At 44.8% G+C, this 27,951-nt stretch overlaps 1 protein-coding gene across 4 annotated transcripts in view; it reads right to left on the bottom strand.

Moving 5' to 3' along the window:
* Positions 1–9,491: 9,491 nt before the first annotated feature.
* The window catches only part of LPAR1 (lysophosphatidic acid receptor 1), a 78,192-nt gene continuing 59,732 nt past the window's right edge, over positions 9,492–27,951 (bottom strand). For all 4 annotated transcript variants that reach the window (XM_069776349.1, XM_069776346.1, XM_069776347.1 and 1 more), the window contains one exon: positions 9,492–15,143. In XM_069776349.1, the coding sequence (XP_069632450.1) occupies positions 14,842–15,143 (302 nt within the window). In that variant the 3' untranslated portion in view covers positions 9,492–14,841. The remainder of the gene's footprint in view (positions 15,144–27,951) is intronic.

The raw sequence follows: 27,951 nt of genomic DNA, 5'->3' as shown, positions 1-27,951 counted from the left end.
GGTATGCTACCTGCAAATCCATGCAAACAAGTTAATCATCTTATTGCAGAAGTAGTTGCCACCGGTGTATTGAACACTGCAGCAAACCTGATGGAGACTGCATGAAAGAGGAATGCTGTTTCCTTCCTAAGAATGGCCTGTCTGAAGAGCATTTGTTTGCTCTAATGGACAAATGCTCTTATAAAATGGATGCAAAGGGTTGGCATTGTGCATTCCAGTTAAACCACTGGTGTGACCCCTTCTTTTCTGCCTCCAAAGAGGTGTCCAAGGACTGAGCAGGTGTTGGCATCCTGAGCATCCTGAACATCCCACCCTGAGGCATGCTGCTGGGCAGTGTGGGAAGCTCTGTGCTGGCTTCAGTCCCTGGGACTGTCGATGAGACTCACACTTCCCTCCACGGCAGGGATGGTCCCACTCAAACCACTCTGAAGTCAGAAGGACTTCCTTTCCTTTAATGGCCTGGGATAAAGCAGCAGACCCCTGAACTCAATGATTTTTCAAAATAACTTAAATGAGAAAGCTTGCTTGTGCCCTGAGACATTAGCACTCTAACTTTGGTTACTCTAGAAGCAAACCCCTTCAATGGCACCAACCTTGTCACTCTCGGGTGCCATATTCCCATTCAGTTATGCTTGCACTTGCAGGGGAAAATCTGTGTTGCCTTTCTGTCTGTTTCTACACAGAGGCATGAGCACTCTGCTGTGAGGTTGATTTTGAGCCACTGTACTACCTTCCTTCGGCTTGGCTGAACTTACTACAACAAAATTCAGCAAGAGGGCCAGGCGGATTGTTTCAGCAAAACATGGCTGTGGCCATGGCCTTTGCTCTGGTGAGGGAAACCAGGAGTGCGTTTCCAGCCATCACAAAGGGGAGGAAAGAAATAAGCCCAGCTAAACTCAACATAACAGGAAACAGAGGCGCTGGCAGCTGGATGGCTTGGGCTCCATCCTGCACAAAGTCTGATGGAAACCAGCCCAGCGAGCTGGCAGCTGGCCCACAGAGGGCTGGTTTGACACAGTTACCGGAGACCTTCTCTTCCCTGGATTAGATGTTTCATCTTGGTATTTATGAATGAAATCTCTTAGTTGCCCCTGGGGAATTACCATGCATGAAAGGACCACGGACCCAGGAGAGGAAACCAGGGAAAATGGCTAGGGAAAAGCCAGGTCATGTTTTTTCATAGGGTGTTGTGGATTCATGCTCCCATCCAACAGCCATCTCACCCGCTAGTGAGTTTGATGCTGTAGGTTCCAGCCAAGAGCCTCCGTAATGGATCTCTTGTTGTCAGGTCAGTCTGCTCTAACAAATGGTGCTCTGTGCTGTAGTCATATTTTGGGGCTGAATGGCTCTTCTCCTTGTTTTTCAGGCAGAGCCCATTCCCTCCTCTCTCCTCCCAAGCACCACAGGCTCATCTTTAACAGCACTCCACAGGTCCACGTGGTCCCACTGATTTTCCATAACCCTCCTCAGCAGCTGTAAGGGTCTGGGTTTGCTTAAATGATAAACCTGCTGACTAAGTCAAGCCTTCCAGGCTTTCAGGAAAAACAGCCATTTCCTGCTGGACACTACTTCAGCATCCTACTTTTCAGCAGGTCCTTCGATGGCTTTCTCATCTCCAGTCCTGCAGAAAATCAAGCCTTGCAGTTCCATTAGGTTTCTGGCTGTGGTCCAGCAAAGCTGAACTGCAAGGAGTTTTTCAACTTTAGATTTAATCCATTACATTTACGATTTTCTACTTTTCTCCTCTTTTGTTTATCATCACTGAACATATATTCTGCCTTCTTCCTTCTTCACTATTTTTTGGTGTCCAACCACATTCTGATGTAACTCCCTCTTTCTGCTCTTTCTGCTTTCCTACCCAAACTCTTCTCCAAGAATGAGGTAAGTACATTACTAACCAGCTCATGCCTGAGTTGACAGTGAGTCAGCTGGGTGACTGAGTTGCTCAACTGAGGGACTCTTGAGTCCTGCACCAGAAATGGCCTCATTTCCTGGTGGAAATGCTCTCCCATGGGGTGTTCATTTATTGCTCTGGGTTCTGAAAAAACACATTACAAAGAGGCATTCCCCATACTGCGGAATTCACGATGTAAGGGGAGCAGAGGGAATAAAGCTATTACCCCTTACTGAAATGGAAAACTTAGATACTGTGGGGAAATTGCCTAGTCATATACAGCTTGTGGCAGAGCCAGGTATCATTTCTATCTCTGGAGTCTTGGCACAGTATTTTACTCAGCTGGCTGTATTTCCTCTTTCTTTTGATTATCCCTTTCATTTGTTGACTGTGTCCTGGGTCTCTGGGTTAGAGGAAGGACCGGAAAGGAAGGCACAGGATGGTACAGTGACTGGACTGCTGTATTGTATCATGCAGTGGCCCTGTGCATGGGTGCTGAGCCCCACGAAAGGGGCATGCACTGGAACCACAGCCACAGCCCTTCTCAGCGCAGTGCTCCACTGCCAGCTGCAGGGGCAAATCCAACTGCAAATGGGCTGGGGACGGCTAGGGAAGAAGGAGAAGGCAGAAGCCCACCCAGCCTGGTGGTGTGATTGCAAAGGCTCATGTAGCTTTATTGATGAACTATTCTTTGATGAATGACTGGATCTGCTTTGTTTTTCATTGTATGCTTGACTTGCACACAGTGTTAACTAATGAAATCATGGGTTTCTTTATTAAAATCACACGTATGTCACTGTTAGTTCGTAGCAAACAACATGGCTTCATAGTAAATTTATACAGGGTGTAATTTTTTTCCACTCTTAATGAAAAACACACTGTTTTGTTTGGACCATCCCCAGACTTTTCAGTTATGGAGTTGCTGAAGGTGGAAGCATGTGGGAGGTTGCTTTAAGCAACATTACTAGCAAAGCCACTTACTCTGAATATTGGCTGCCCTTTTACTTTATTTGGATGAAGAGTAATATTTTCAAAAGTGTCTGAGCTACTTATGAATCCATGGCCTACACCAGAAAAATTTCACTGGTGCATGCTGGACTGGATGTGATATTTTTCCTTCAATGGTTGCACCTTCATACAGTAATACAAGGCACTGAAACAAAGGTGCCTTTTACTAGCACAGTTTCTTTTTGGTTCCTGAATCAGAATAACCTGGACTCGCACAAGCAATAGTAGACTAGTACAGATATATTGACGCAAGAGGAGTTGTGTCTTTTCCATTGTACTCAGCAAAATGAATGCAGACACATTTGTGAGTGACTTAGGGCACTTGGGAAGAAAAGTAATTTTGATTTTCAGCCAAAGTATTCTACCAAAACTTTATGCTGCTTCAGCTATGCAAATGTTTTGGGGAAATGCTAGCCTTGCAAGTAAAGGGACAGAGCACTAACATTAAAAACAAAATAAATCTGTGCTAAAAAGGATTTCTTTTATACCACTGTGCACTGGAAAATCGGAAGAAAAAGCAGGAACTTGAATTTTGCATAGATGACTTAGATGTTTTTTCTTACACCACTGCCTGGTGTCTGCTCAGTAATAAAATGTCTAGCTGTGCTGCAGGAAACTTCCAAAATGCTATTCAAATGATGGAGAAAAAGAAAATCCCAACCCCTGCTGCAATGCACGGGATACACGCATCCTGCTGGTAGTATCTGCAGCAGGACAGCTTCTGGTGCCACAGCTCAACCTCCCACCCAGGCAATGCAAGCCAGAAATGCCCACTGGCTGGGAGCCACTGGAGAGGCAGAGGTGCCATCAGGCTGTCATTTTTTCCACACTCCAGGGAGGACCTCCTCATACTGACAAAGCCATATATGTTCTTTGACACATCCTTCTTGGCTGAGTTATAGCCATGGAGCACAAGTTAAAGCCACCACCAAGGAGCCCATCCCAAGTTCATTTTGGAGCACTGCAATTGACATCTCCTGACAACAACCCTTAAAGTCTCAGCCCAGACAAAATATATACCCTTCCTTTCTGAGACAGGTCTGCAATCATTATAATCCACATCATGGGTTTATTCTAACCATATCATTCCTTCCGTCCCAATCTAGTGGTGTTCTGCTGTATCCCAAGAGAGATTTCACCTCTTCACAAAATGCTAAAGGCAGGGAAGAGAGTAGTCCAGCCTGGCTCCATTTCATATTGCTGCTTGCAAACATTTTTTGCCATGTCCTTCTTGCAACATGGCCATGTAGCTTACCTGTGGCTGCTGCTCCTGGCAAGGCTCCCCTGGCACAGCTACCCACCCGGGCTGACTTCTCCCCCGAGAGTGACATGGGGGCTCCCCCTCCCCTCCACAGCACCTTTAGTCCCTGCCTCCCTCTGCACCACTGCAGCCGTGGCAGGGCAGAAACTGGGGAGGGTGAAAAAAACCCTCCCTGACCACAGCCCCTTCCCTGACCTCACTGGGCACAGGTCAGATTCAGAAGCTGGAGAGGGCAGTTTTCAAGGACTGCAGTCCTTCTATAGCAGCTAGGTTTACATGGTCTGTTTAAGAAAGGAAGCTGTCATCTATGGATGGCGATAAAAAAAAAAAAATCATCATTTCTCCCTTTACAGTTGCTCTTTGTGCTTTTCCAGGATTTTGGAGCACTTAGATTCAGGGTGTTCTGCTTAGAAAAAATAAAGTAACACTGCCCAGTGTTTGTCAGTTTTCTGCACAGAAATATAAAATAATAATTAAAAAATACACCCTTTTAAGTGAAAGTCTTCTAATCCTGCAAGTTTTCATGGAGTTTGTCTATGCAAAATCGTTGCCTGTGTCATAATTGTGTTTTATTTGTGCACTTAGAATAAGTCATTAAACATGCTTGGTGTTCCCAGACTAAAATAGACATCACAGCCCAGACACTAAGCATGTGTCCAGCTGACGAGAAAAGAGGTCTGACAGTCAAGGGCCCTGGTTCCCGCTTTAGTTTCCTGTGTGCTCCCTCTGGTAGATCAGGTGTGGATGGCTTGTGCTTTTAACCATGTGGACTGAAAAGCAGGATTTCCACTTCATAGAAAATTTGCAGGTTTTTTCTTTTTTTTTTTTTTTTTTTTTTTTTTTACCCCCAAGCCATGTTTCTGAGGAAAATGATAATCCGCAAGGAAGGCTGGTGCTTCTGAACCACTGGCACTTGCCATTTCCAGCGCACTCCCCCGCTGCTGTGGGTCTGTGCAAGCTTAATGTGGTCGTGCCCAGATGCCCCAGCCTGACCGCCCCTTCCCCAGCAGGAGGCTGCCCTCCCTTGCAGGCGTGCGACGAAGAGCTGCCAGCCCACCTGCACCAGCCTCCGTGAGCTCCTGCACCTGGGGTCTCGGAACTACCTTTCCTCCCCCAAAATGCAGAAGTCGTCTCTCTCTCTCCCCTAGCTAAGGAGGGAAGAGGGCATGGGCATGCCAGGTAGCAGTTTCCTGGACTGGTGCTGTCACCATCCCTGCTTGTTGAGCGCATGACCCTTCGGCCAGCAACCCAAAACTCTCAGTTTGCTGCTTGGCCGCCATGTGCTGGGTACTTTATAACCCCAGAGGGATGCCCCCACCTGGACATCCGAGGTAAAATACGTGATGATGTGGGGAGGGGAAAAGAGCCTGAGTAAAAGTAATGCCAAGAACCAGTCTTTTGCAGATGTCCACAGGAGCACAATTTTACCCTTCACTTCCTCAGGCACAGGCTGGGAACCTTTCTCCTCCTCCTCCTCCTCCTCCTTTTCCTCCTCCCCAGTGTGTTGGCCACCTCCAAAATGAGTGGTAGGCACTGCCAAGCTTGGGATCCAGGAGCGCACAGGGAATTGCTGACACCAGTGGCTCAGTGCAAGCCTGTGCTGTCCGGAGCTGGACTGTTCCTGAGCCCTGTGACAGACCCTCTCCTCCTTCTGCCCCTGTGCCTGTCCCAGGTCAAGAACTCCTTGTCCCACTACTGCTTCCACTGACACTGCTGGGGGCAGCAGGGCCACGGACAGGAGCATGCATATCTCTGAACAGCAGGAGAAAGGACAGGTGATCTGAAGACTAAACAACAGTTCACGCCTAAGCATGTTCATGCAAAGATGTAGGAATGATGTTTCAAAAATAAAAGAAGGGTCAGTCATCTTTTTCAAACCCTTAACCCAGTCCAGATCAGGAAATCTGTTTCCCTGATGTGCCTCTTTAAGAAATGCCATAGGGGCAGCCAGATTGCCTGCAGCGTATTACATTAGCTGTAAGGACATATATATGATATTGGCATCTTCCCTGACACAAGAATTTCTAAACAAAATAATTGTCACTTGCTAGCATCTAGTTGTGGCTCAAAATCAGACCGCACTGTGAGCAAACAGGAGAGTGGTCTGGAAGGCAATAGCAGCTGGACTAGCTCAAACCAGGCAGATTTTTGAGTAACTCTCTTGAACTAAGGAGTGTTTACATATTTTGAAAAAGCAGGATTGCAAAAAGACACTTGAGGACAAGAAGAATGTACAAACTTCAAAATCTGTGGCAGAACAAGCATTAAAATATCCAGATATCATGAACCTTGGAAAAACAGAGAAGTGAAAAAAAATAACCTATGTCAGTCCTTGAAGCACCCTTCAATCTTTTAGTGGTAAAACACCATTTATATAAAAACAGTTTAATTTTGTGATGAGTGTGGGTGGGAAATGGGAAGGTTTCTCTTTGTTTCAGTTGGCCTTTTGAGCTTTTAATAAATGAAATACACCTAAAACAACAAAGTCTTCCATCAGACAGAAAAAAAAAGTAATGCCATGGAAAGGGTATTATTCTTTCCAAGAGAAAAGGGCCCACAACCCCAAATCCTTTCCTGAACTTGCCGGAAAGCCTTTGAAAGGATCATAAACCAAATCCTGCATAGAAGGTAGAGGGTTCTCTCCCATGTTGTCCCTCCCTCCCTGCAATTTTTCACTTCCCTGTTCTTTATGTATTGTATTTATTTATTTCCTATAGAATCACAGAATCATTTAGGTTGGAAAAGACCTTTAAGATCATCAAGTCCAACCGTTAACACTGCTGAGCCCACCACTAAACCATGTCCCTAAGCACCACATCTACATGTCTTAAATACCTCCAGGGATGGTGACTCAACCACTTCCCTGGGCGGCCTGTTCCAATGACTGACAACCCTCTCAGTAAAGAAATTTTTCCTAATATCCAATCTAAACCTCCCCCCTGGTGCAACTTGAGGCCATTTCTTGTCATCCTATCTCCAGCCACCTGACAGAAGAGACCAGCACCCACCCCACTACAACCCCCTTCAGGCAGTTGTAGAGAGCGATAAGGTCTCCCCTCAGCCTCCTCTTCTCCAGACTAAACAACCCCAGTGCCCTCAACTGCTCCTCATGAGACTTGCTCTCTAGACCCTTCACCAACTTCATTGTTATGGACACGCTCCAGGACCTCAATGTCTTTCCTGTAGTGAGGGGCCCCAAACTGAACACAGCATTTGAGGTGTGGCCTCACCAGTGCCCAGTACAGGGGACGATCACCTCCCTGCTCCTGCTGGCCACACTATTTCTGATACAGGCCAGGATGCTATCAGCCTTCTTGGCCACCTGGGCACACTGCCGGCTCGTATCCAGCCGGCTGTCAACCAGCACCCCCAGGTCTTTTTCTGCTGGGCAGCTTTCCAGCCACTCTTCCCCAAGCCTGTAGCGCTGCATGGGGGTGTTGTGACCCAAGTGCAGGACCTGGCACTGAGCCTTGTTGAACTTCATACAACTGGCCTCAGCCCATCGATCCAGCCTGTCCAGATCCCTCTGTAGAGCCTTCCCACCCCTGAGCAGATCAACTCTCCCTCCCAGCTTGGTGTCATCTGCAAAACTTACTGAGGGTGCACTCGATCCCCTTGTCCAGATCATTGATAAAGATATTAAACAGAACTGGCCCCAGTACTGAGCCCTGGGGAACACCACTTGTGATCGGTCACCAACTGGATTTAACTCCATTCCCACCCCATTCCCCCAGGGAATTACAAAGAAACTGTGTGGTAAAAAGCACCTGGCGTTTACCTTCTAGCTTAATTCAGAGACGGTTTAGGCTACCTGGAGGCGGTGCAGAGAAAAGCAACACAAATGAGGAACTGGAAGTGCTCTTTGGAGGGGTGACAAGAAAGTCCAGCAAGAGGTTGGTGTGCAACAACTAGAGGGAGGAGCAGATCCATAACCATGTAAAGGCTAAGCAGTTAAGAAGAGGAAGGCTTTAGACAAAAGTGGAAGAGGCTCATTTGCATCTGCTCCTGCTGGGTACCAGCTCATCTGCAGCGGTCCTGTCCTCCCAGCCATACCTGGCCTGAAGGGGCAGATCTCAAAAGACACAAAGGATGGAGGGGCTTGGCCCATCCAATGCCGGGGAGTGCGCTGTGGGCTCTGGGCACTGTCATCCCAAACGTGCTGGCTCTCCAAACTCCTACTCTGCGTGCTGTCTACGGCGTGCTGAGGCTGTGTCCCGCATTGCTGCACGTGCTGTGTATTTAATGTTAACAGATTGCCATATAAACAGTCTGACTTTGTCAGCAAATGGTGATCCAGGGCTTAAAACAAAAAATCCCAAAGGCATTGCAGTGCGTTTTCACAAGGCGTGATTTATTTAGCAATTGTGTATTTTGGCTTTCTGCTTGTTATGTCCAGCAATCAAGCTCTGTGGGGCTGCTTTACATTACACATGCCATGTCATGGAAAGCCCAGCACCATGGCATTAGGCATGAACCACCAGGGGTTGGGAAGAGGAAAAAATCAAACTCTTCCATTTTTATATTTTTGTACCTAATAATGCCCTGAGTGATTAGTACTGCAATTTTACCTTAGGAATGCCAACTTTTTTTTTTGTTATTTTGCTGAAGCAGACACTTGATTTTTCTCAGTACCTAAGTGATTAGCTTCTCTAACAAAAGGCAGGGTGTTAATCAACCCTTTACCTAAGACCTTTTTTCTTCAAAATGTGAAATAGGAATTAGCATAAAAAAAGAGTCTTAAACCAGCAATGCTCAAACAGCACTGAAATAATACTTTTTTTTTCAGTACTTCCTCCTTCCTATAGCTTTGTGTGTGTGGACACATTCATTTCTATATATAAGCTAACCAGCTTTGGTTTAGACAATGTATGACCTTCTATGGTTAAGTCAAAACTGGGGACACATTCTAGGACAAACATGTCCATGCATAGCAAAAAAGGAAAGGGAGTAGAAGGGGAAAGGAGAAGGGAAAAGGGAGAAGGGAGAGGGATAAAGAAAAGAAGAGGGAGAGGGAAAAGAAGCAACAGGTTTGTTTTGTCTCTGCAGGAAAACTTTTCTATGTAGCAACAAGAGGAGGCCTGATGTTAAAAGGTGCAAATGTGGACTTGAAAGGAAGGAAGGTGGGCAGGTAGGAATCAGGAACAGAACTGATTATTAAGTGATTTACTTGAAATAACCCACCCCTTCATTGTCACTGTGTTTCATCCCTATGCTATCTCCTGGAACAGACCGACCCATGCCTCTACAGAGACATGCTTTTTGAGTAATTCCCCTCCATATCCAAAATACCAGCTCTCCCAACGAAGGTTATTTCTTGCACACTCCACATTACACATGCTAAATACTTTATTGTACTAGATACAACCTCTAAACATTTACAGTAAGTGCACTTAATAGCAAAATTGTTTGCCAGACCTCATTGGCTCTCTCCATACTTGTGAGTGAGAAACATTGTTTTGTTTAAACAGGAAAACAAATGAACAGATTCCTGAGTCTCCCACATACACTTCTGGTTATCAGAAGTTTATCACAGGCAAACGGGAACATTGCATGGAGGCTCTTGCTAAAATCTGGCAGCTTATTAGTGGGCTGGATTTCCATGTACCATAGAAGACAGCAGCATAGTTTAATATCCTTGGGTTTTGGTGTTGTTTTTTTTTTTTTTTTAATATCAACCTCTTTTTTTTCTCCTTGATAGACTTAGAAAACTGGAGCTGGGTGAATAACTTTGTGGAAAATCCTCTAAGAGAAGAAAATGGGAGGAAAGAAAAGGAGCTTTTCTTGAGGCGGCATGGCTGCACAGGTGAGAGTTAATACTCTTTAAGCTATTTATTAAAAGTGGCCTTTCCAATCAAACAGTAAAGCCTGGGCAATTCAGCTGAACAAATGAGACTGCAGTTGCAAATCCCCTCCATACAGACACTAGCATATAGCACAGACTGATTGCTAACGGCAAGAACTGGTCGGAAAGGACACGATAGGTAGACTTGCAATTGCAAATTGCTCAACAGGAAAGCCCTTAAGAGGACCAGAAAGGAAAAGCCTGTATTTGGGTTACATTACTTCTGCAGCAGGTGGAAAAGAGCCAGTCCGCTAAGGCTGACCTCTGCCAGCTCCATCCCGTCTCATGGTCAGAAGAGACCCAAAGGAATGACAGGTGCAACGAGGATGGGGTCACGCCTTGGCGTGGGGGGGGGATGATGCCCTAGAGAAACACCTTTGCCAGCTCTGCTTTGCATCACCTTGATTCACAGTGATAGACAGGCTACGGGTGCTTGCATCAAAGCCTCTCCGTCTGGTGGTATCTTCTTTAATCCCACCTGGGGAGAACAATCTGCTGGGTTGGCTTCTATTTCTTTCACAGAAAAAGCAGCATGGTTTTAGTCCGTGGGAACCTGCTGCAGTGAGAACAGACAGAGCTGGTGGTGGCAGCGTCGCAGAGAGCAACCCCAGCTGGCTTTACAGTAGTTAAGCCTGGTGTCTGGTAGCATTCTTTTGGGGCAACGTGCAGGTCAGAAGCTACAAAACCTGCTTCAAAAGCAGAGCCCACTTGAGTTGCCCATGACAGGTTCCTTCTGGGACCCAGACTGGCCATGGCCAATGCCCCCTGACCACCACAGAGCTACAGACCAGAAGACATACTCCTCAGAGTGACCTGAAAAGCTTTATCTCAGTGCAATGCCATACTGGGACAAATTTATGCTGATATTGAAAAGTTACTTTGGAGGGTAAGCAGAACTAAGATACTGGACATAAAAATATATCCTTTCCTCTTTGACACCCAAGTTACCCAGGCGTAGTTTGCACCATGAACATAGCATGCCTGCCCTTTCTTTTTCACCAAGTGACCTATGTCAAGCCTTCACTGCCAGCTTGTTCAAGCAGTGCCACAGCTGTGACTAGTTGGGAAAGACATAGTTAAAAAAGCAATGGTGGATCTTGGGGCAACTATTTAAAAACCGCTGTTACTGGTGCACTGTGGACAGACAGGTGTCCTTGGTTTTAGGAATCACTGAAAAAGCTCTTAATTGGTCTGCCCTTTCTTCCTGTGCCAGCTATCTGCCCAGCTTTGAGCATCCCAGTTAGCAGTGAGCGTGAAGCTACCAGGAGATCTCAGAGAACTTGGAGCAAAAAAAGTGTTGACAAGGAATGCAATGTGCGTCAAACACAGAATATATTTTCAACTTTTCATGTAAATGCTGTGACTAACAGCTATGTGGACCAGTGGGTCACCCAGCCTCCCTAAATGTGATCACAACAGGGAGTTAAAATTCTACCTAATAATCCTTTATTGAAAGACAACCTTTTCAATTAGTTTTCAGACTTGTGCTTCCACTGAAAAAACAAAGTAGGAAAAACACATTTTTTTTGACCTGTGAATGATTTAATCAACCATATCTTTTAATACACAACTCCCCAACTCTACAATTGTTGAAACAAACACCATTACATTTGAACTTCAAGAGGATTTACTTGGACCAGAGGCAGCCAGCAACAGAAGAATTTTAATGACTGTGGGAGGATCGCTGGTATTTTAAGAAGCTTCTAAAACCTTTTGAAAGATTTGAGATAAGTAAAAATAAGTGGAGCAGGTTTTTTTCCCCTAAGTACTTTGCACCATGTTTTCACATAGCAAACTGAGTTCTGGAACTGCACAATGAAGCTGGAAAATCTGAACGGAAAAGCAAAAGTTAAAAAAAAATCTGAGACGAAACCAAGTGGTTTGGGAACCACACTAAAGAAGAGAGCAAATGAATCCTTCTATTCCCAGCTCTGGTTTTTATTCTCTTTGCTCACAGCAGCTTTAATTTCATTAGCTTGCAAAGAAACACTCAATCCACAGATCAGATTTCTCAAGGATATAGGGAGATCATGTCAACAAAACAAAGCACTAATTAAATTTTTAAACAGCAGCCACATGCTCAGTGAGTTCCTCTAGTGGAATCGTACAAGCAACATTCACATCCTGTTGCCTTTGATCGAAAGCATTGCACTTCACCTTTTAGAAAAGAAAAAGCCACCTGCTGCCAGAAGCGCTCCTGGATTAATCTACCCCACAACTGAAATTTAACTGCTGTTAAGCGTTCAAAAGGTCCAGCTTCTTGAATTGTCGAGTGCCTCCCTGGAGAAGGGCTGATCGGTGTACCTGGGCAGCAACTCCCACCTGTCGCAATTACAATCAGAAAAGCCTCCTTGGACATCCATCTTCATTCACCCTCTGCACCTACCCATGTGTCATGAACAATCACAACCCTGGTTTAAAATTATTCACCCACAGCTTCTCCAAAATCACCACAGTAAACGAGGGTGAATGATTTGCTGCTATTTCTTAACATCATCTTCCCACCCTATTCAGGAGAGATTTGATAAAGAGCATGCAAACAGCAGCAACAAGGTCACTTGGAAAGGGCAACCCTCTCCCCAGCAAAAAGTGTCAATGATGTCCTTCTTTTGTGGGGAAATTTGGGACAGGAACAAGTGCTTTCCATGGATCCATGGAAGAAAGCAACTCTGAGCACTCTGGAGAAAAAGAAATTGTTTTTCAGTCAGATGTCCCCTGTCTTTGGAGGCACTCTTAGCCTCTCCTTTCTTCTGCTTACCTGTGCCAGCTCAAACATCACGCAGGCACTAAAAAATTTAGGAGTGGCTTAGCAAGCAGATGCTTTTAAATGAAAAAGTTCATACAGACTGTTCTTCTCTTTCTCAGTAGTTATGTGGATATAAACCAAATCAACTTACATTCACTTGCTCTCAAACGCAGTCAGAAAAAAGAGCTGTTTGCCCAAAGCAAGTGCAACATTCAATACCTCGGTCAATTGGCAGATAATACTGTGTTTATCGTCTCTGCTCACTCCCTCTTCCACATTGTCCACACAAATTTGGCTTGACAGTACAGGTGAATTTCAGTTTTACTGAAAGCAGTGGCAAAACTCTCACTTTATTCAGTGGAGACAGGTTTTGCTGACTTGCTGCTCTTCCCTCCCTCAGCAAGGAACTGTCTCTTCCAAGCAATTTTATGCTTGAAAGTGTAAAATCCAAGCACCTCTTACAAGCAAGAGATGCTAAAAACTCTGCTTTTTGCTGGGCTGACCCTACCCCCTCCATTTCTTCCCCGCCCAAATAGGAGAATATTGTCCCTTGTGTTACATTCCAGTACGGTACATTGAAGGATACACCTCTGATTTTTACTTTGTTTTGTTTGTTTGTTTTTCTTTGTTATAGAGGCAAATTACGATGAGGAAAATAGCCCCAGGAATTTACTGTTGATATATTTTACATTGTTAGGAGAACACGCAGTTTCCCAGAGAAAGGTCCCAAGTTTTTTATCAGCAAGATCCCATCTTTGCTCATATTTACCCCTATCAAGGAGTTTTGATTAATGTCACTGCTTCTTGGTAACCCAGATTCACTTGAGTGGCATTCCTCCTCAAAACAGCCATATATGAAAAAATCCATCTCTTAGCTTAGCTATCGACAACGTGTGGCTGTTATATTTAGCACGGTCCAGTCATTTGCAATAGACAACTACCTATGTTGTCTTGACTTTACAAAATAAAATTGTCCCTTAGTAGTTCTTAGTAGCCCACTGCTTTTGAAATGAAGGGTACATCATTTAAAAGATACCTTACAAAGATTTCTCAGTGCAAAAATGCAGAAGATGTTTTGTTTTCAATTACAAGAAAGGTTCCATAAAACCGCATACATTTTTTTCACATTAAAAATCCCTTTGCTTTCCACCATGAACAAGAAAAGCATTCCAATGCCATAAATACTTTTTTTTTTTAGATCTATCAACCTGACTGTAGCTCTTTAAGAGCGTTAGGGATTTGTCCTACTTTAAGAACTTGTCCATGAAAAACTTGGGACCCCTCACATGTTACACATTTCATACCGCACTTCAAAGAAGAACGTTAAATACCTTGTAACTAGAGTACTGTTTATTTCATAATCTAAACAAACACTGGAATACAGTCTATGCTTTTCTACTTTCCTGCAGACTTTACAACGAGCTTTTTTTTTTTCATAATTAAAACAATCTGCATACACACAGAACATGCATGCTCTCTAACAGCAGTAATGAAGGTAAGAAGAGTCAGTTTCCATCATCTTCTTGTTGCCTGTATTAGAAAAAAATACTTTTGTTTTTACTGTAGTTATGGCAGTGTGGCTAAGGATACGAAGACTAGAGCACAGTTTTACTCCCTGCACAGAAAATGTTCATCACAAGCATGCTGATGGTGATAAATATTACATGTCTATTAAATGATAGGCATACTTTTATCCCCTTTACTCCCTTTTTAAAAAGACTAAGTGGCTACATGTAAATGCAGTGAAGCAGGTATAAGCTTAATTAATCAGAGTTGATTCAGACTGGCACCAAGATGCAGCGAAGTCTGACAAAGTCTCAGCAAGGCTTTCCATGGGCTGTCGATGACCTCTGCCACAAGGCATCTGCCTTCTACTTTTTGAAAGTAGAATCAAAGGCCTTGCAGCACGGCCAGTCCTGCGGACGGGATGGACTTCTCCGGTGTGTTGGGCTCCCTGGAAAAGAAGCACTTGTAGTCCATTAGTGTTTGAGAAAACCTTGTGAGTGGGTTACCTTCCCCGGGGCCGCGCACCCACCCCACTCCACGGCGTAGCCTGCTGCTCTTTGTCGGCCACGCGGCCGGCTGTGGTTTTACACCACTGAGTGGTCATTGCTGTGGACGCCAGCCAGGATGGTGTGGTTGAGCGAGGATGCCGACCGGTCCGAGCCTTCGGTGGGGCCGTTGGCGCTTTCGCTGCGCTGGCAGCAGAGGATCTGCTTGAAGGTTGCGCTCATCTCCTTGTCCCGGTAGGAGTAGATGATGGGGTTCATGGCAGAGTTGAACTCTGCCAGGAGAAGGAAAAATTTTTCATAGGCCAGGACGTTGCACTGGGGACAGCAAACATCGAGGAGCAGCAAGACTAATCCCGGGGTCCAGCAGATTATGAAAGCACCTATGAAGAGAAAGAGCGGACAAAACACAACAAAACCCACAAATATACTAATGCACCATTACTCATCAAAGCACTATGAGAACCACCCAACTGGAAGTGACAATTGTTAATTTTCTCTTTCAAGAGTATCGTTCCCACACTATTTCTTCACCAACCTGATGAGAAGGACGCTTTTTAAAGATCTGTAAATGGTTATGGGCAGCACATCAGAAGAGCAAGGCATTCCTCCCCACACTCGCCATGTGAAACTCTGCTTGGCAAATACATTTGCATTTAAAGTTGATAATGAGGAACATTTTTTCCCTTCAGCTAGAGACCTCTGACTAATCAATCTCTTGATCAGGAGAAACAATGCTGCAATTCTCAAACTAATAACAACAAAGAAAACCTTTCTGTGAGTGCTGTGACTGAAGCATCAGTAATAGAAAAAGAGTGGTGCAGGCAGCAATTCTCAAGAAAAAGAAAGCCTGGGTCTTGTTAATCCATTTCAGCCCCATTATGTAATGGAAAGTCCTAAACACACATCCTTCTTGCACTGAAATGCCATCCTTCAACAGATCTACTTCTTTTCTTAGGGCTCTATTCAATAGAAATTCAGAGGCTCCTCGGGCTTCAATAGTGTAAATGCCAAAGAGCCTTACCCTGATTAAAATGCTTCCCCCTCCTTTCTCTGCTTTTCAAAGCTCTGAGGGGAATAAAGCCCAGAACAAAATTCAGAGTTAAATGCAGAAATGAAATCAAATGCCTTGCACTTTATTTGGAGTACTGAGTTAAACGAAGACGATAACTCCTTGCAAAGTTAAAGAGGTTTTAAATATAAGCGCTGCTGGGGAAGCCCTTACACACCCACCAATCATGCCAGAATGAAGACAGTGCTCCTGAGATTTTCCAGGCTGACATGCTTGACTGAGGTGGAAACCAAGGTCTTATCATCAGTGGGCAGGCTAAGCAATAAGGGCTTCCCAGCACTACCCAGTGAATGCTGTTTTCAGACAGGTTCTCCTGTCACTGTGGTATTTATTTGTTAACATGCTGCCTCTGTTTTTTTCTGCAGTGATGCTCTCTGCACGTCTAGCAGCTGACTACAGTCAGTTTCCACGGCACACAGACTTTTTGCTGTGCCTGCCAAGAAGGTGCCAGCTATTTCCAGCTTGGGCAGTGGCGACTGTAACCTGTGCAGACACCTTTCTGTTTGGATACCAAACCTGCCTAGATCAAACAGAGGAACATTTTCCAAAGGGCTTTGCAAACATGCAGGGTGTGCTGGGCTACAGACACTGGTTGCTAACCAGGCAACCACACACAAGCTTTCTACATACCCAAAAGCACACCTAAACTGAACTTGCTTGCAACTGATGGTGCCACAGTGCCACTCAATGCCTATCACTTTTCCAACCAACAAAGCTCGCAAAGGGAAGGAAGCTGGGAGGCAAACTGCCAGCTGCCAGTACAAAGTACCGACGTGTTTGGCCAAATGACTTTGTTAGGGTATGGCAGCAATTTTACAGCATAGGGATGAAACTCTCCCACGCTGAGGTGGCATCAAACACATGAATCCACTTCATAGCTTTTGTCTGCAGCTCTTTCAGATTCCAGCAGTCCTAGAAAAGAATACTTGAAACCCATGCAAAGGACTACGGTCTTTTGTCCCTTCCTTGTACCTGTTCCCAGAAGAGTAGCAAACTGCATCCCTTTATTTGCAGGATTGTCCACGTTGATACAGAGGCTGCCCTCTGCACAGAGCAGCTCTGCTGAGATGGTTTCTGCAGAAACAAAGCCAATCTTTCAAATTCAACCACTCACTGCTGAAACTGTGCGTGTTGTGTTCAACCTCCTAGCTAGCGAGGCAGCAGTGGACTTTGTTCCAGCTTGAGCATGTATTTTCTTCATTACAGGCTGCCTCGGGAGAACAACATCAGAGACGGGAACACTGCAAGTCATGGGATCTACAGTCAAGGACAAAAGACGATGACAGCATCCTCACCAGGCCTGTAGCAGAAAAGTCCAGTGTGGGAACAATGGAGCTGACAGGAAAGCTCTCCTAGCGTTGTTCAAAGTTGCAATTGAAAGCTTCCAATTTTCCAACGTTTTTGGTTGTTTTTTTTTCAAATCTGTTGTTGAGAAGCTAAATATGCCAAACAGAACGTCCTGTTGCTATCGTTTTTGGGTATGTTAAAAGCAGCAACAACAAGAAGCAGTACGGTGAGGCAGGTAGGCATTTACCCCTAAGAAAGCCCCAAAGTCTTTGACAACAGTCCACATGCAGGCCACTGCACTGAACACTGGTCACAGGTGGAGTTTCTGAGCCTGTCTGAGCTCCTTAGTATCTCATATAGGTCCAATAACCTATAGGCTGAGGCTTGATGTGGTTGCACTCAAGAAAAAGTGGATGGTGGTTGAGCAAGCACCTAAATGCTCCGTGCAGCTCGTGCTACACTGAAAAAAGATAAAAACAAAGGCTTGTCTTCCCACCCAGCTCTGGAAGAGAATGGAAGTCATTATTCTGCAAGTTGTCACTCTGCTGTTCACGACAGGCCTGGAGCTGGGTCAAAGATGTGCTGGCAGCCCGGGTGTCAAAAGGAGAAGATACTCATGCTGCACAGCTCCAGACCTGCTTCGGTAACGTGGGCTTTCTGCTGCCCCAGCCCCCAGCCACAGGCCAGGCTGACTTTCCAACCTGTGTCCTCCACGTGGCAGTGGAGCACACAGCATCCAGGACTGCACCTTTGTGCAAACAGGGCTAGTTTCCAGCTTCGGAACAGACGGCTCACTTGTTATTGGGAAGTAAAAGCCATTGAAGCCAGTCCCATTCAGTCTAGTGGGTTTTGTTTTACTTTAGCTGCTGGGATTTTCCTAGCAAAACCTCCCACCATGCTAATGGCTCCTGTGGCTTATTAAGTTAAGTGCTTGCAAAGGGTGACACAAACAATGCCTCAGGTTTTCTCACTTGTTATTTAACTGTGAGTACCCCGGAAAATACTGGAAAGCATCACTCATGGTAAGGGCATGTTTGAGTTAGGTACAATGCAAGGAACATGAAAATGTCAGACTCCTGTTACTTCAGATTTAGGAAACATCATCTGTTAAACACAGAACTCTTTCCCTGGAAGGAAAAAAAAGCTTGAAATTTATTTTTTCTACTTCTTACTTGGAACATTTGTCAAAGTAAAGTGATACTAAGCTAAAAGTGAGGTTAAATTCTTCCCTTTCCAGAAATCTGTTGTGCGTTGATTTCACCAGGAATGAAGATCTAAAAATATCATGTCTAACAGAATAATTAAATCCAAAAGCTTCCTGCTGCCATATACTGAAAAGCCTTAAGCATACACCAAAATCTTGATGTATTTTTCTGCTCAGGAACAAAATTGAGAGCAGTCCAAAGTACAGTGTGAGTAATTTCCAGGTGCATCTTAACATTTTACAAACTTGGTCAATGTTATCCATGTTACAATGACATACAAAGCAGACCTACTGCATTAATTGAATCAAGTGTCGTCATCTTTGTGGACGTGACATTGTCATGCCATGGTACTAGAAGAGCCCAACATGCACAAATAAAATCACAGATGGCATGTCCTTTGGTGGCTGAAGAGCACTGTTGCCTGGACAGATAGAGGGCTGACACCTCCAATCGTGGCTGTCCTCAGAGGCGCTGGCACCACAAAAAGCTGACCAAGCTGTTCAATTGCAGCAGAAGGAACATCCCTGTGGTGCACAGCCAAGGTCTGCCCTGCAGTTCTGGCAAGAGAGGGCCAGGTGAGGAAGAACGCCTATCAGACTGAGGGGTGAATGACTAGCCATGAGACAGGAAAGCTTGAGAGAACTGGAGAAATGGCACTGCACCTTTTAAAAAGATTTAAGGAGACAAGATGGGAAGGGTCTCTATAGACTGAGAGGCATGTTTTACAGTAGGAAATCTGAGTTACAACAAAGCAGTTGTGACACTAATATCATTTTCTGTTGCTGTGTGATACCTCTCACCCAGGGCTGAAACTCCAACTCCTCAGGCATAGCCTGTCTTGCTGCGCTGTGGCAGAAATCCACTGGGGGCTTTCCAACGACCACAATATGACTACATCACATCTGTCCTGAACCCTCATCTAGTCTACCAGTGCAAATTGTATTTCTGTGGTAGTTGGATGCTTGGAAAGTCCTGGGTAAGCATGGCATGGCCTCACAGCAAGATTTGATTGCAAGAGAGTAAAAACTGTTGCGGGCAGTAGGCATATGAAACCAACCATGATAAATGACATAAAAATGAGTGACTAGAAAAACAAAAGAGGAAACAACTGCAAAAACCAGCAGCAGAAAAGAAACTAGCTACATGAGAATAAACACCGATGAACCAGTCATTGATTACCAGGACCCCAGACTGGATGGCTACTCATAAAATTTCTCAGGTTAGCAGGTGAAGCATTTCCTAAGCAGCACTGGTGGGTTTTTTTTTTTGGCCTTTTGCCTTGGACAGGGTAAGTCTGCTTTTAGTCCATGAATGTTTATTTTCCTCTAACTCACGACAGCAACATAAAAGAAGCGCTTGTGCTCCTGCCAAGTCACACACCTCTGTCCCTCAGAGGCTGCAGCGTGATGCGGCTTTTGTCAATGGACACCTATTCTGAAACACCCCTTTTCTCCTGCTTAACCATATGGTGTCCCTTGTGTGTTCCCTCTTCCACCCATCTTGGGTGTTGACCCTGGCTTTACTGATTTCTAGCATGGCCTTACACTCACCCTGCAAATTCCTCATACGGAGAAGTCTGTATGGAGGGGTAAAATATGGAAAGGGCCTCTTTTAGGAGTGAGAGAAGAGAAGAGGGGAAAAAAGATCTTGCTTGTGTTTGCAGTTTTGTTAAGATTGCAGAAATAGGATAAGGCAGAGAAGACCCACTCCAGCTGAACTGCAGGGACATTTACATTCTGCCACTGTTGCCCATCTCCCCTTGTTCACCTGCTGTCCTCTCCAAGTCCCCTCCTGTTCTCAGAGTGGCACTTGGGATGGGTGGCTACACCACCTCTTCCACTGGGACAACGGTGACTGAGAGAGGAAAGGACACCGAGCATCACTGCCAGCTACCAACAGGGAGAAGGGTCTTGCTGTACTTTTTGCAGGCTGAAAGCAATGCTATGGGGAGAAGATTTGTTTTATTTAACAAAACCATAGCGAAAAAGGGCTACAGAAATGCCTGGCATTTCCCACATCCTGATACAATCCCACCCTCAGCAGGGAAAGCCACTTGCTATGCTAGCTGAGGAGCAAACTCAGCAGCTGCAACACAACTGCACTTCTTCATGCCCTAGCCATCTGTAAGCTCTATCAATAACCCTCCTTATCACACTACGTATTATCTTGTGCATAGCATGAATAGAGATAAGTACTGCATGAAATAGTGCTTACTTATAGCTGTGTGTTGTTTTCCCCAGATACAAGAATTAGAGAACGAAATCTAAAATGAATGCTGAATTATTATATATGCAAAAGATCCATGAGGATCATTTATCACGCTGTAAACATAGTGTAGGAGTAATTCTTCTAATTCTAGTCTGACATCATTTTCCCCAATTTTGCCACAACATTACTACAATATAGCTTATAGTTCTTGGTGGATGAAAACACAGTTGTTGCTGTTTTTTGTAGTTTCTGCTGGAAATAGTCAATATTGGGGTAAAGTTTGCTTCCATCCATGGAATTTTTATGTGAAAAAATAAAATGTGACTACCAGATATGGACCAGATGAACAAATGTAAAATAATCCTATCCTAAATTTGGTAAATCCTCAGAACTTCAGATATGAAAGGCTTGACTCTCCATCCACAGACTCCAGAAGGCTCGGGGAAGATGACAGTCAAAGACAGTCCTTGAAAAATACCCCAGGTAGGGGAGAGCAACATGCAGTGTGCCAGTAAGAATGGTCTTCTTGAAAAGACTGTTATCAAAACCCCTTCATTTATTTAAGGTGTCTTTACTTAAGGAAGCTGTATGAATTTTGAATGAATGAGAGATTCGTAGCACACTCCTCCTGCAGTTTTTGATTGAGTGCAAAATGCTGCTTTCTCTGATGTGTGTCTGGGAGACTTTGACGGAACAGCCCCTTTGGGTTTCAAGCCAAACATTTCTCTGGTGGGACTGTGTGAAAGGAAGGGGGGATATCTCCAGCAGTGTAAAATAGGAAATAAGAAACAAAGCAAGGCTAAATAAAATCTACATTCATATTTATGCAACAGTATCTTACATGTACTTCTCGTAATATGATTTGGAGCAAGAGGTCCCAAGCAAATATGAGAAAATACACAAGTAGGGGGGCATACGGGAGGACCTGGGTGGTATGAGCTACCAGCCTGTCTTTCACTGCAAGTGCCTCATCCCTGGGTATCTCCATCCAAGTCTCCCCTGAGCTGAATAGCTCTGAATGTGCAGGTTATAGATAAAATCCTGACCTCAGCTCTTCCAGGTGTCTGAGCTCCTCATGAAAAGTTGACAGGTTTGCCAGATTTTTCAGTCTACTGCACCCATGGTTTGCAAAGGGATCCTTAAACAAACTGTTTCTGCTAGTACTGCATCCATTCCCTGATTTCCTACCTTTTCCACAGCTATATGCACATGCACACTCCAACCTCTTCCTGAATCCTGTTCTGGGATTTTGAGCTGTTGAGTTTGGTCAGACTTTGCATAAAATAACGCCTGGATCATGTAGGAACACAGAAATCATGTCTTGCTCCAAAACATATTTCCCTTCCCAGCAGGAATACAGTTATGTGTCTGCTTCAAACATCTGTCTTCACCTTTGAACTCCTGTGCACAGAATTTATTCGCTGTTTAAGGCATGGCTATCTTTGTCAACAAATCAGCCCCTCTCTGAGGAACCTGGCTGCTTCCCTCTTGAACCATTTATCTGTTTTAAAACATGCTAACAACTTAACATGAAAGCCTCCTTGGCACTCTGCCTGCACTCTAGCCGGGCTGGGAGGAGCAGCAAGCCTTGCCCACAAAGAGTGAAGTTCCACTGTATGTTAGCATCACTTCATTCTGGGCCTTAATATTTAGTATTTCACCTGTGTCTGTTCATCCCTTTAATCCTCCTCCTCATCTTTCCTTTCAGAAAAAATAAAAGAAAAGTAAAAAACTCTTCCTAAATGGACATACAGTCTTGACCACAACTGGTAGTCCTGCCAGCATATAGACTCCTTTGCTACAGGCTGGCCTCTGCTTTTCCTGTTCTCTTCCAATGCTCACATCACCACATTGCTCCCGACAATTCATCATTTAAATACTCACTCTTACAAATCCATCAGTAAAATCTTTAGGTCAAACCCCTCTTTTTAAGCCAGACACAATTCTACATCTAGACCTGCTGCACGTAGGGCCAACTGAAGATACACCTGACCCTCCGTGGCATTTCACAGGGTGCTGACAACAACCATTAGCCAACAACCCCATTGGCACCACTAGCCACAAGACCGCTGTCTCTGAGCATGGAGATGCTCAGACAGAAAACGCCTGCAGTCGGTGGGGCTACATCTACAGCCATCACGCCTTCCTGTTTCTTGGGGTGGCTGACACCTTTGGTCTTCTCTTCCTGCTTCAGTTCGCAAGCCCAGACCAGAGATTAATAAAGAGCAGGTCTCCCTCAGGTCTCCCTCAGCAGGATTCGTAAATGGCAGCTGTGGGAGTCCTCATGAGGTCGCTCTCTGCAGCACTTTGTGCTTGCCACCCGAGTGCTTGCTGCCCAGTGCTGGAGGCAGGGTACGCCGACACTCAGCCTCTTGGCTTCCTTCTGGAGGTCCTATCTGCTGGGTGTTGTTCTACCTGGACCCTGGGTGGCCTTTCCACAGAGTGGATGTTTGAGATACCACATGGGTCTCCAAGCCTTTGCGTATCTCTGTAGTATCTGAAGCTTCTGAAGTCTGAAACAGCGACAGACAGAAAAGCCTGGGGAGGACCAATAACAAAACAAACCAAACTGAAGAGAAAATGAGATGTGGGCAGAAGCAAGCCATCAGAACTGACCTGTTTATTTCATGGGTGCTCGTTAAACTCTAGCCCAAGTTAATACTTGCTTGGTGTCATTCTCTGCTTGCTGCTCGCAGTCTCTGGCCAGCTGATGCAACCACCCTCAAGTACTCCTTGGCTGACATCTCTGAACAAGAAACCAAGTGCTAATGCAAATGGAGGAGACCAGGACTGTTTTTCAGTTGACACCTGCAAACCAAAGGTGTTCGAATATGTCCTTTTTTTCAAACGTATGCTTGTTGTGGTTTTAAAGAATACTTTGCAAAGATGGCACGTGCAAACTGTTTTCCAAAAAGAAAAGCAAAAGCTGGAACCCATGGCAATTTATCTGCATCCATTTGAATTCCTCAAATCAAAGGTTGCTAAGGAAAAACAGAATTCACCACTGATCTAGTGACTGCAGGAGAGAGACAGTGCTCCCCCCACTGCCCCCTGCAAAAGAAGAAAGTAAGCCTTTTATCTATAAAAAGCGCTTTAGACAAAAACAGGAAGTCATAAACGCCAATGGTCAGGATTCCAACTGATTTCTAAATTCATAAAGATATGTGAAGCTAATCTCTGAAGAAAAGCCTGGCTGTTGCCAAAGCAATCTGAGTATTTATCTCTGTGTAAAGAAAGACAAACAGTAGTCCCCATGGAGTTCCGCTGTTGCCAAAAACCTGACACACAGAGGAAATTTTGCTGTCTTTTTCAACTTTCAGGCATTCTAGATGAGCCTTCATGCTCTATTGTGGACACAAATGCTCCTACAGTCCCAAATCATTGGCGGTAGCTTAGCTGGAAAACGAGCAGAAAACCCCAGCTGGTAAGAGGCTCCTGAGGCTCATGTACTGGTCTCCCTGGGTCACGGTGACACAGAACAAAGAAAAGCAGGCAACAGATGTCTGGGGAAAATCAGAAGCAAGAAACTGCCTTTCAGTCCATATCTGGCAACCTACTTGCATCTCCTAGTCCAAACTCAGCCAGGATCCTCTTGACGGGCACTGATTGCTTACGGTCATGACTTGGGGTGCCGGGTGGGGGACAGACCCATCCCTGAATGGCAAGAAGACCCTGTCCTCGGGGTCTGGGTGAGGCTTTCAGGTCCCAGACATGGGGCAGCTGGAGGTGACCAGGTCTGGTGGCAACATGAAGGTGCCTAGGAAAAGACAAGAGGTCATCCGAGGTAGGAGCGGGGCAGCTGGCGCCCTGCAGGCAGGGCTCACAAACCCAACATTGTTCTGCTTGCCTCTGCAAGGTCTATTTAGCGTGCTTGGGACTTGGGTGTTTCACTGCTTTTCTAGTACCTGCAGTTTTCAGTCACAGAAAAATCATTCATGGCCATGTTGAAAAAATTCTGTTTTGCCCACTTTTCCTTTGGAAATCCATATACCCCCTGTGGAACTCTGGTACTTTCCCAAGGACAGTCACAATGCTACACTCAAACAATACAGTTTGTTTAGCAGATTTCAAACAACTTTGGTACACAAGATTGTTTAATTGTATTTTCTTTTGTTGTTAAGGACATTAAGTGTTACTGGTATTATGTTTGGATAAGCTCCAGTTGCAACACAAGTTTCCAAATGAATCATGGGTGGATGCAATTTAATATGTAAAGGACTGCTTTGATTCTTACATAAGATGAAACTAGTAATATTAGAAGGAAAATACCAGCCTCTATCTGCTTCCTTAATAGGAATAAAATTTGTTTCTCCCATGCTAGTACCAGAGTGTGATTAGGAGAAAGTGTTACAAAAAGGTAGAGATACTTAAAATGGCTGTATTAATACCAGCTCTACCTCAGCTGCAAGAAAACTGTGTGTGCTTTTGTTTTTATATAGCCGTACTGCAATTTATCTGATTATAGCTAGCTGGTTGAGCTGTGGTAGACACCCCTCAAGGGAACTGCATTAAGACCAGTTACATAAAACAGTTGTAAGAAGCAGAATCCAGTGTGACAGCTGTGCTCCTCTGGGAAAACTAAGAGCATGAGCCCTGGAGTGAAGTGGACAACAGGGAAAAAGCCCTCTTGCTTAATGGGATATCACTCCAGAATAAATCTTCCTGGAAAATCAGTCTGTCTTTTGGATGCGTTAGGATAGCCCCCTCCCCCAAAAGACCTTCTACTCCGCATCTGAATGTTAACAAATCAAAATACTGCCTTAAAGAAGCAGCCTTGGACAGACTGTACACAAACAACAGCACTATGGTAAGTCACCTGTACACCTCACCACCCAAGCAGTGTCAAGGCCGTACGGATGTGGCTCGGGCTATTAGACTACCAGTGAGGCATCTACAAATAGCAATGACAGAAACAGAGGGAAAGCAGCAGACATGGCAACGCACTTCCCAAGAGAAGCACTGAGTGAAGAAGCACCCAAATTTTGCTCGTGGTAAGTATATACTGACAGCTTATCAGAAGGGTAAATTCCAGGTTTTAGCACTTAATTCTAGATCTACTCTTTTAAACCTGTATAGATGAGGCTGATAACTTGTGCAGAAAATACGGCTTTTGGTCTATATTTCTACGCTGAAGATGAGATATGGTTTAAAGGGATGCAGCTACCTCTTGATTCTCACAGATGACTCTGAATTTCCTTGGAATATCTAATTTTCCCTGTCTGGACAAGATGCCATCATACCATAACTTATGTCTTAGGTGTCAGGGAGAATGAAAGATTAGTATCTTATCAACTTCTACAAAGCCAGTCCCTGTATTCATTAAAAATACTACCATGCAGAAAGAAGCATTGCAGCAGTGTCCAGTAGGTACTTTTTTCCCTGTCAGAAGCGTGTTTGCCATCCTGCAGCATATAATATTACTGCAGTAATGACAGTATTTCCCATACTTAGAATGGGAAATACAGTGAACAAGTCTGGCAATGTTTTATTGCTGGTGGTAAATATCTGGATCCCAGTGGCAGCTTCTCTGTGATTTCCTTTGTATTTACCATTACAGAATCTACATTGATTTAAAGTCTTCAGGCAAACACAAAAGACAGCATTGATAAAATTTAGCCTTTATTTCAACTCAGAGCTTCAAGAATCACATTACCAAGCCATGCATTACACGGGGGAAAAAAAGGTGTGGTATGTCTTCAGCTAGCCCTTTCACCAGTACACAGCTGTGGAAAACCCTGGGAATGCAGCTATTGGGGGGTGATGCTTTGCACAGTTCTGTTCTATGTCATTACGTCAGGACAAGCAGGCAAAAAACAAAGCAAGAGAAAAAAATCAGAATGCGTTAGACACCCTCATCACTACAAACAAGGGAACCCCAGTCTCATCGACTTAAAGGGTTAGCCATTAAAACTGCTTCTGGGTTAGATGAGCTATGTGTCCTCTCACTATGACTGAGTTACCCCACATTTTGTGCATTTATCGGAGATGTGAGTGTGATTTGGCACACTGAACTGATCCTGGTTTTTCAGCTGGTTTTCAGGAACAGTGCTCTACCTTTGGCAGTCTGCTCTCCCATTCTAAATTTAACCCCTGCTAAGCAAAGTATGGCACCTAAAAGTGTCCAAGAATAGTGCTTGCCTTTCAGCTACTGTGTTAGCACCACATCCTGTGTCACTGTGGCTTAAAGATTTCTACATAAATAGCCTCCGAAACCACAAAAAAGAGCACTATCATACTATTTTGAAGGTTGCTCAATCTGCGTGTTTCTGAGGATGTGACTCCTTTGACCTCTGGCACGCAGTTTGCTCCAGTGTCCCCATAAAAGACTGTAGATTTTGGCTATGATAAAAGAGAACAATAATAATGAAGAAAAAGAAAAGCAGCACTAAGTCTCCTCTTTCAGTTCACTTACTCCCACCTACTCATGAAAGAGCAATTGTATTGCAGCAGAATACTTAAATACTTTCAATGCCAAAACGGGGCTGATTCCCAGCCACCTTCATCTCTTTCAGGGGTGTTCATGAGAAGTGCCAGACAAAGGTCATTTAAATCTAGACCCTATCTACCAAGCAAGGAAGGAAGAGGCGTTAACATTGCTGCTTTCTCTGTAGCATGCCTCGACTGCAGCTTGGCTTTGTCCTTGGTCTTCTACCGCTGGGCATGAAAGAGCCGTCTCTGTTGCCACTGAACTCCCGGCCTCTCTAATGAGACTGCCAAAGACAACAGTAATTATTTTCTACTGTCACCTGCCTTCAGACTAAAGGTGAAGCCAACTCGTCTCTCACAGTGACACAGAGAAGGCAAGCTGCTGCGAGGGCAGGGCTCGTGGCTGTGCTCGGGCAAGCGCTCCCGAGGGACTTGCCGGGGAGCGCGCTGCTTCTGCAGGGCAAGAACTTGAAAATTTTTCCCTTTTAGCACTCTCTGCTTGCCAGGGACTTCAGTCCTCAAGGGATATGGGATCTGAATGCCATTCAATATAAAATCTTCGGCAGTTGAAAATGAAACCCTCTAGAAGTTTTCAAAATACAAAAGACATTTTAAACTGTTCTCTGAGATGCTGACCAAGCTGATCTGGTAACAATTCACCTCACCATTACGTATGGCAGGGCAGCACTTTACCTTTTAAAATAACCACTAATAACAGTTCACTCAGATGTGGGAGATCAGCTACATACAGTGCAGGCCACACCAATGGCTGCCAGAGGTAGAAGATACCAGTGAAAGCATTTGCTTCACACTTGAAAAGCCTGAGACTGCATGCAGAGAATGACAAAGCAGTGGCATCCAAAAAGCAAGCCTAATTTGTTCTGCATGCTCTGAACGGCCCTTAGATCTGTCTAATCCCTTCCGATTGATCCCGCATGCTATGCCCACCGGCCAAATCTGCATAGCACACTGCTTTGATCACTCCACGGGAAC

The sequence above is a fragment of the Haliaeetus albicilla genome, chromosome Z (genome assembly GCF_947461875.1).
Source record: "Haliaeetus albicilla chromosome Z, bHalAlb1.1, whole genome shotgun sequence".
Taxonomy (NCBI): domain Eukaryota; kingdom Metazoa; phylum Chordata; class Aves; order Accipitriformes; family Accipitridae; genus Haliaeetus; species Haliaeetus albicilla.
Note: the sequence above shows the minus strand (reverse complement) of the source record. Positions and strands in the feature narration are given on the sequence as shown.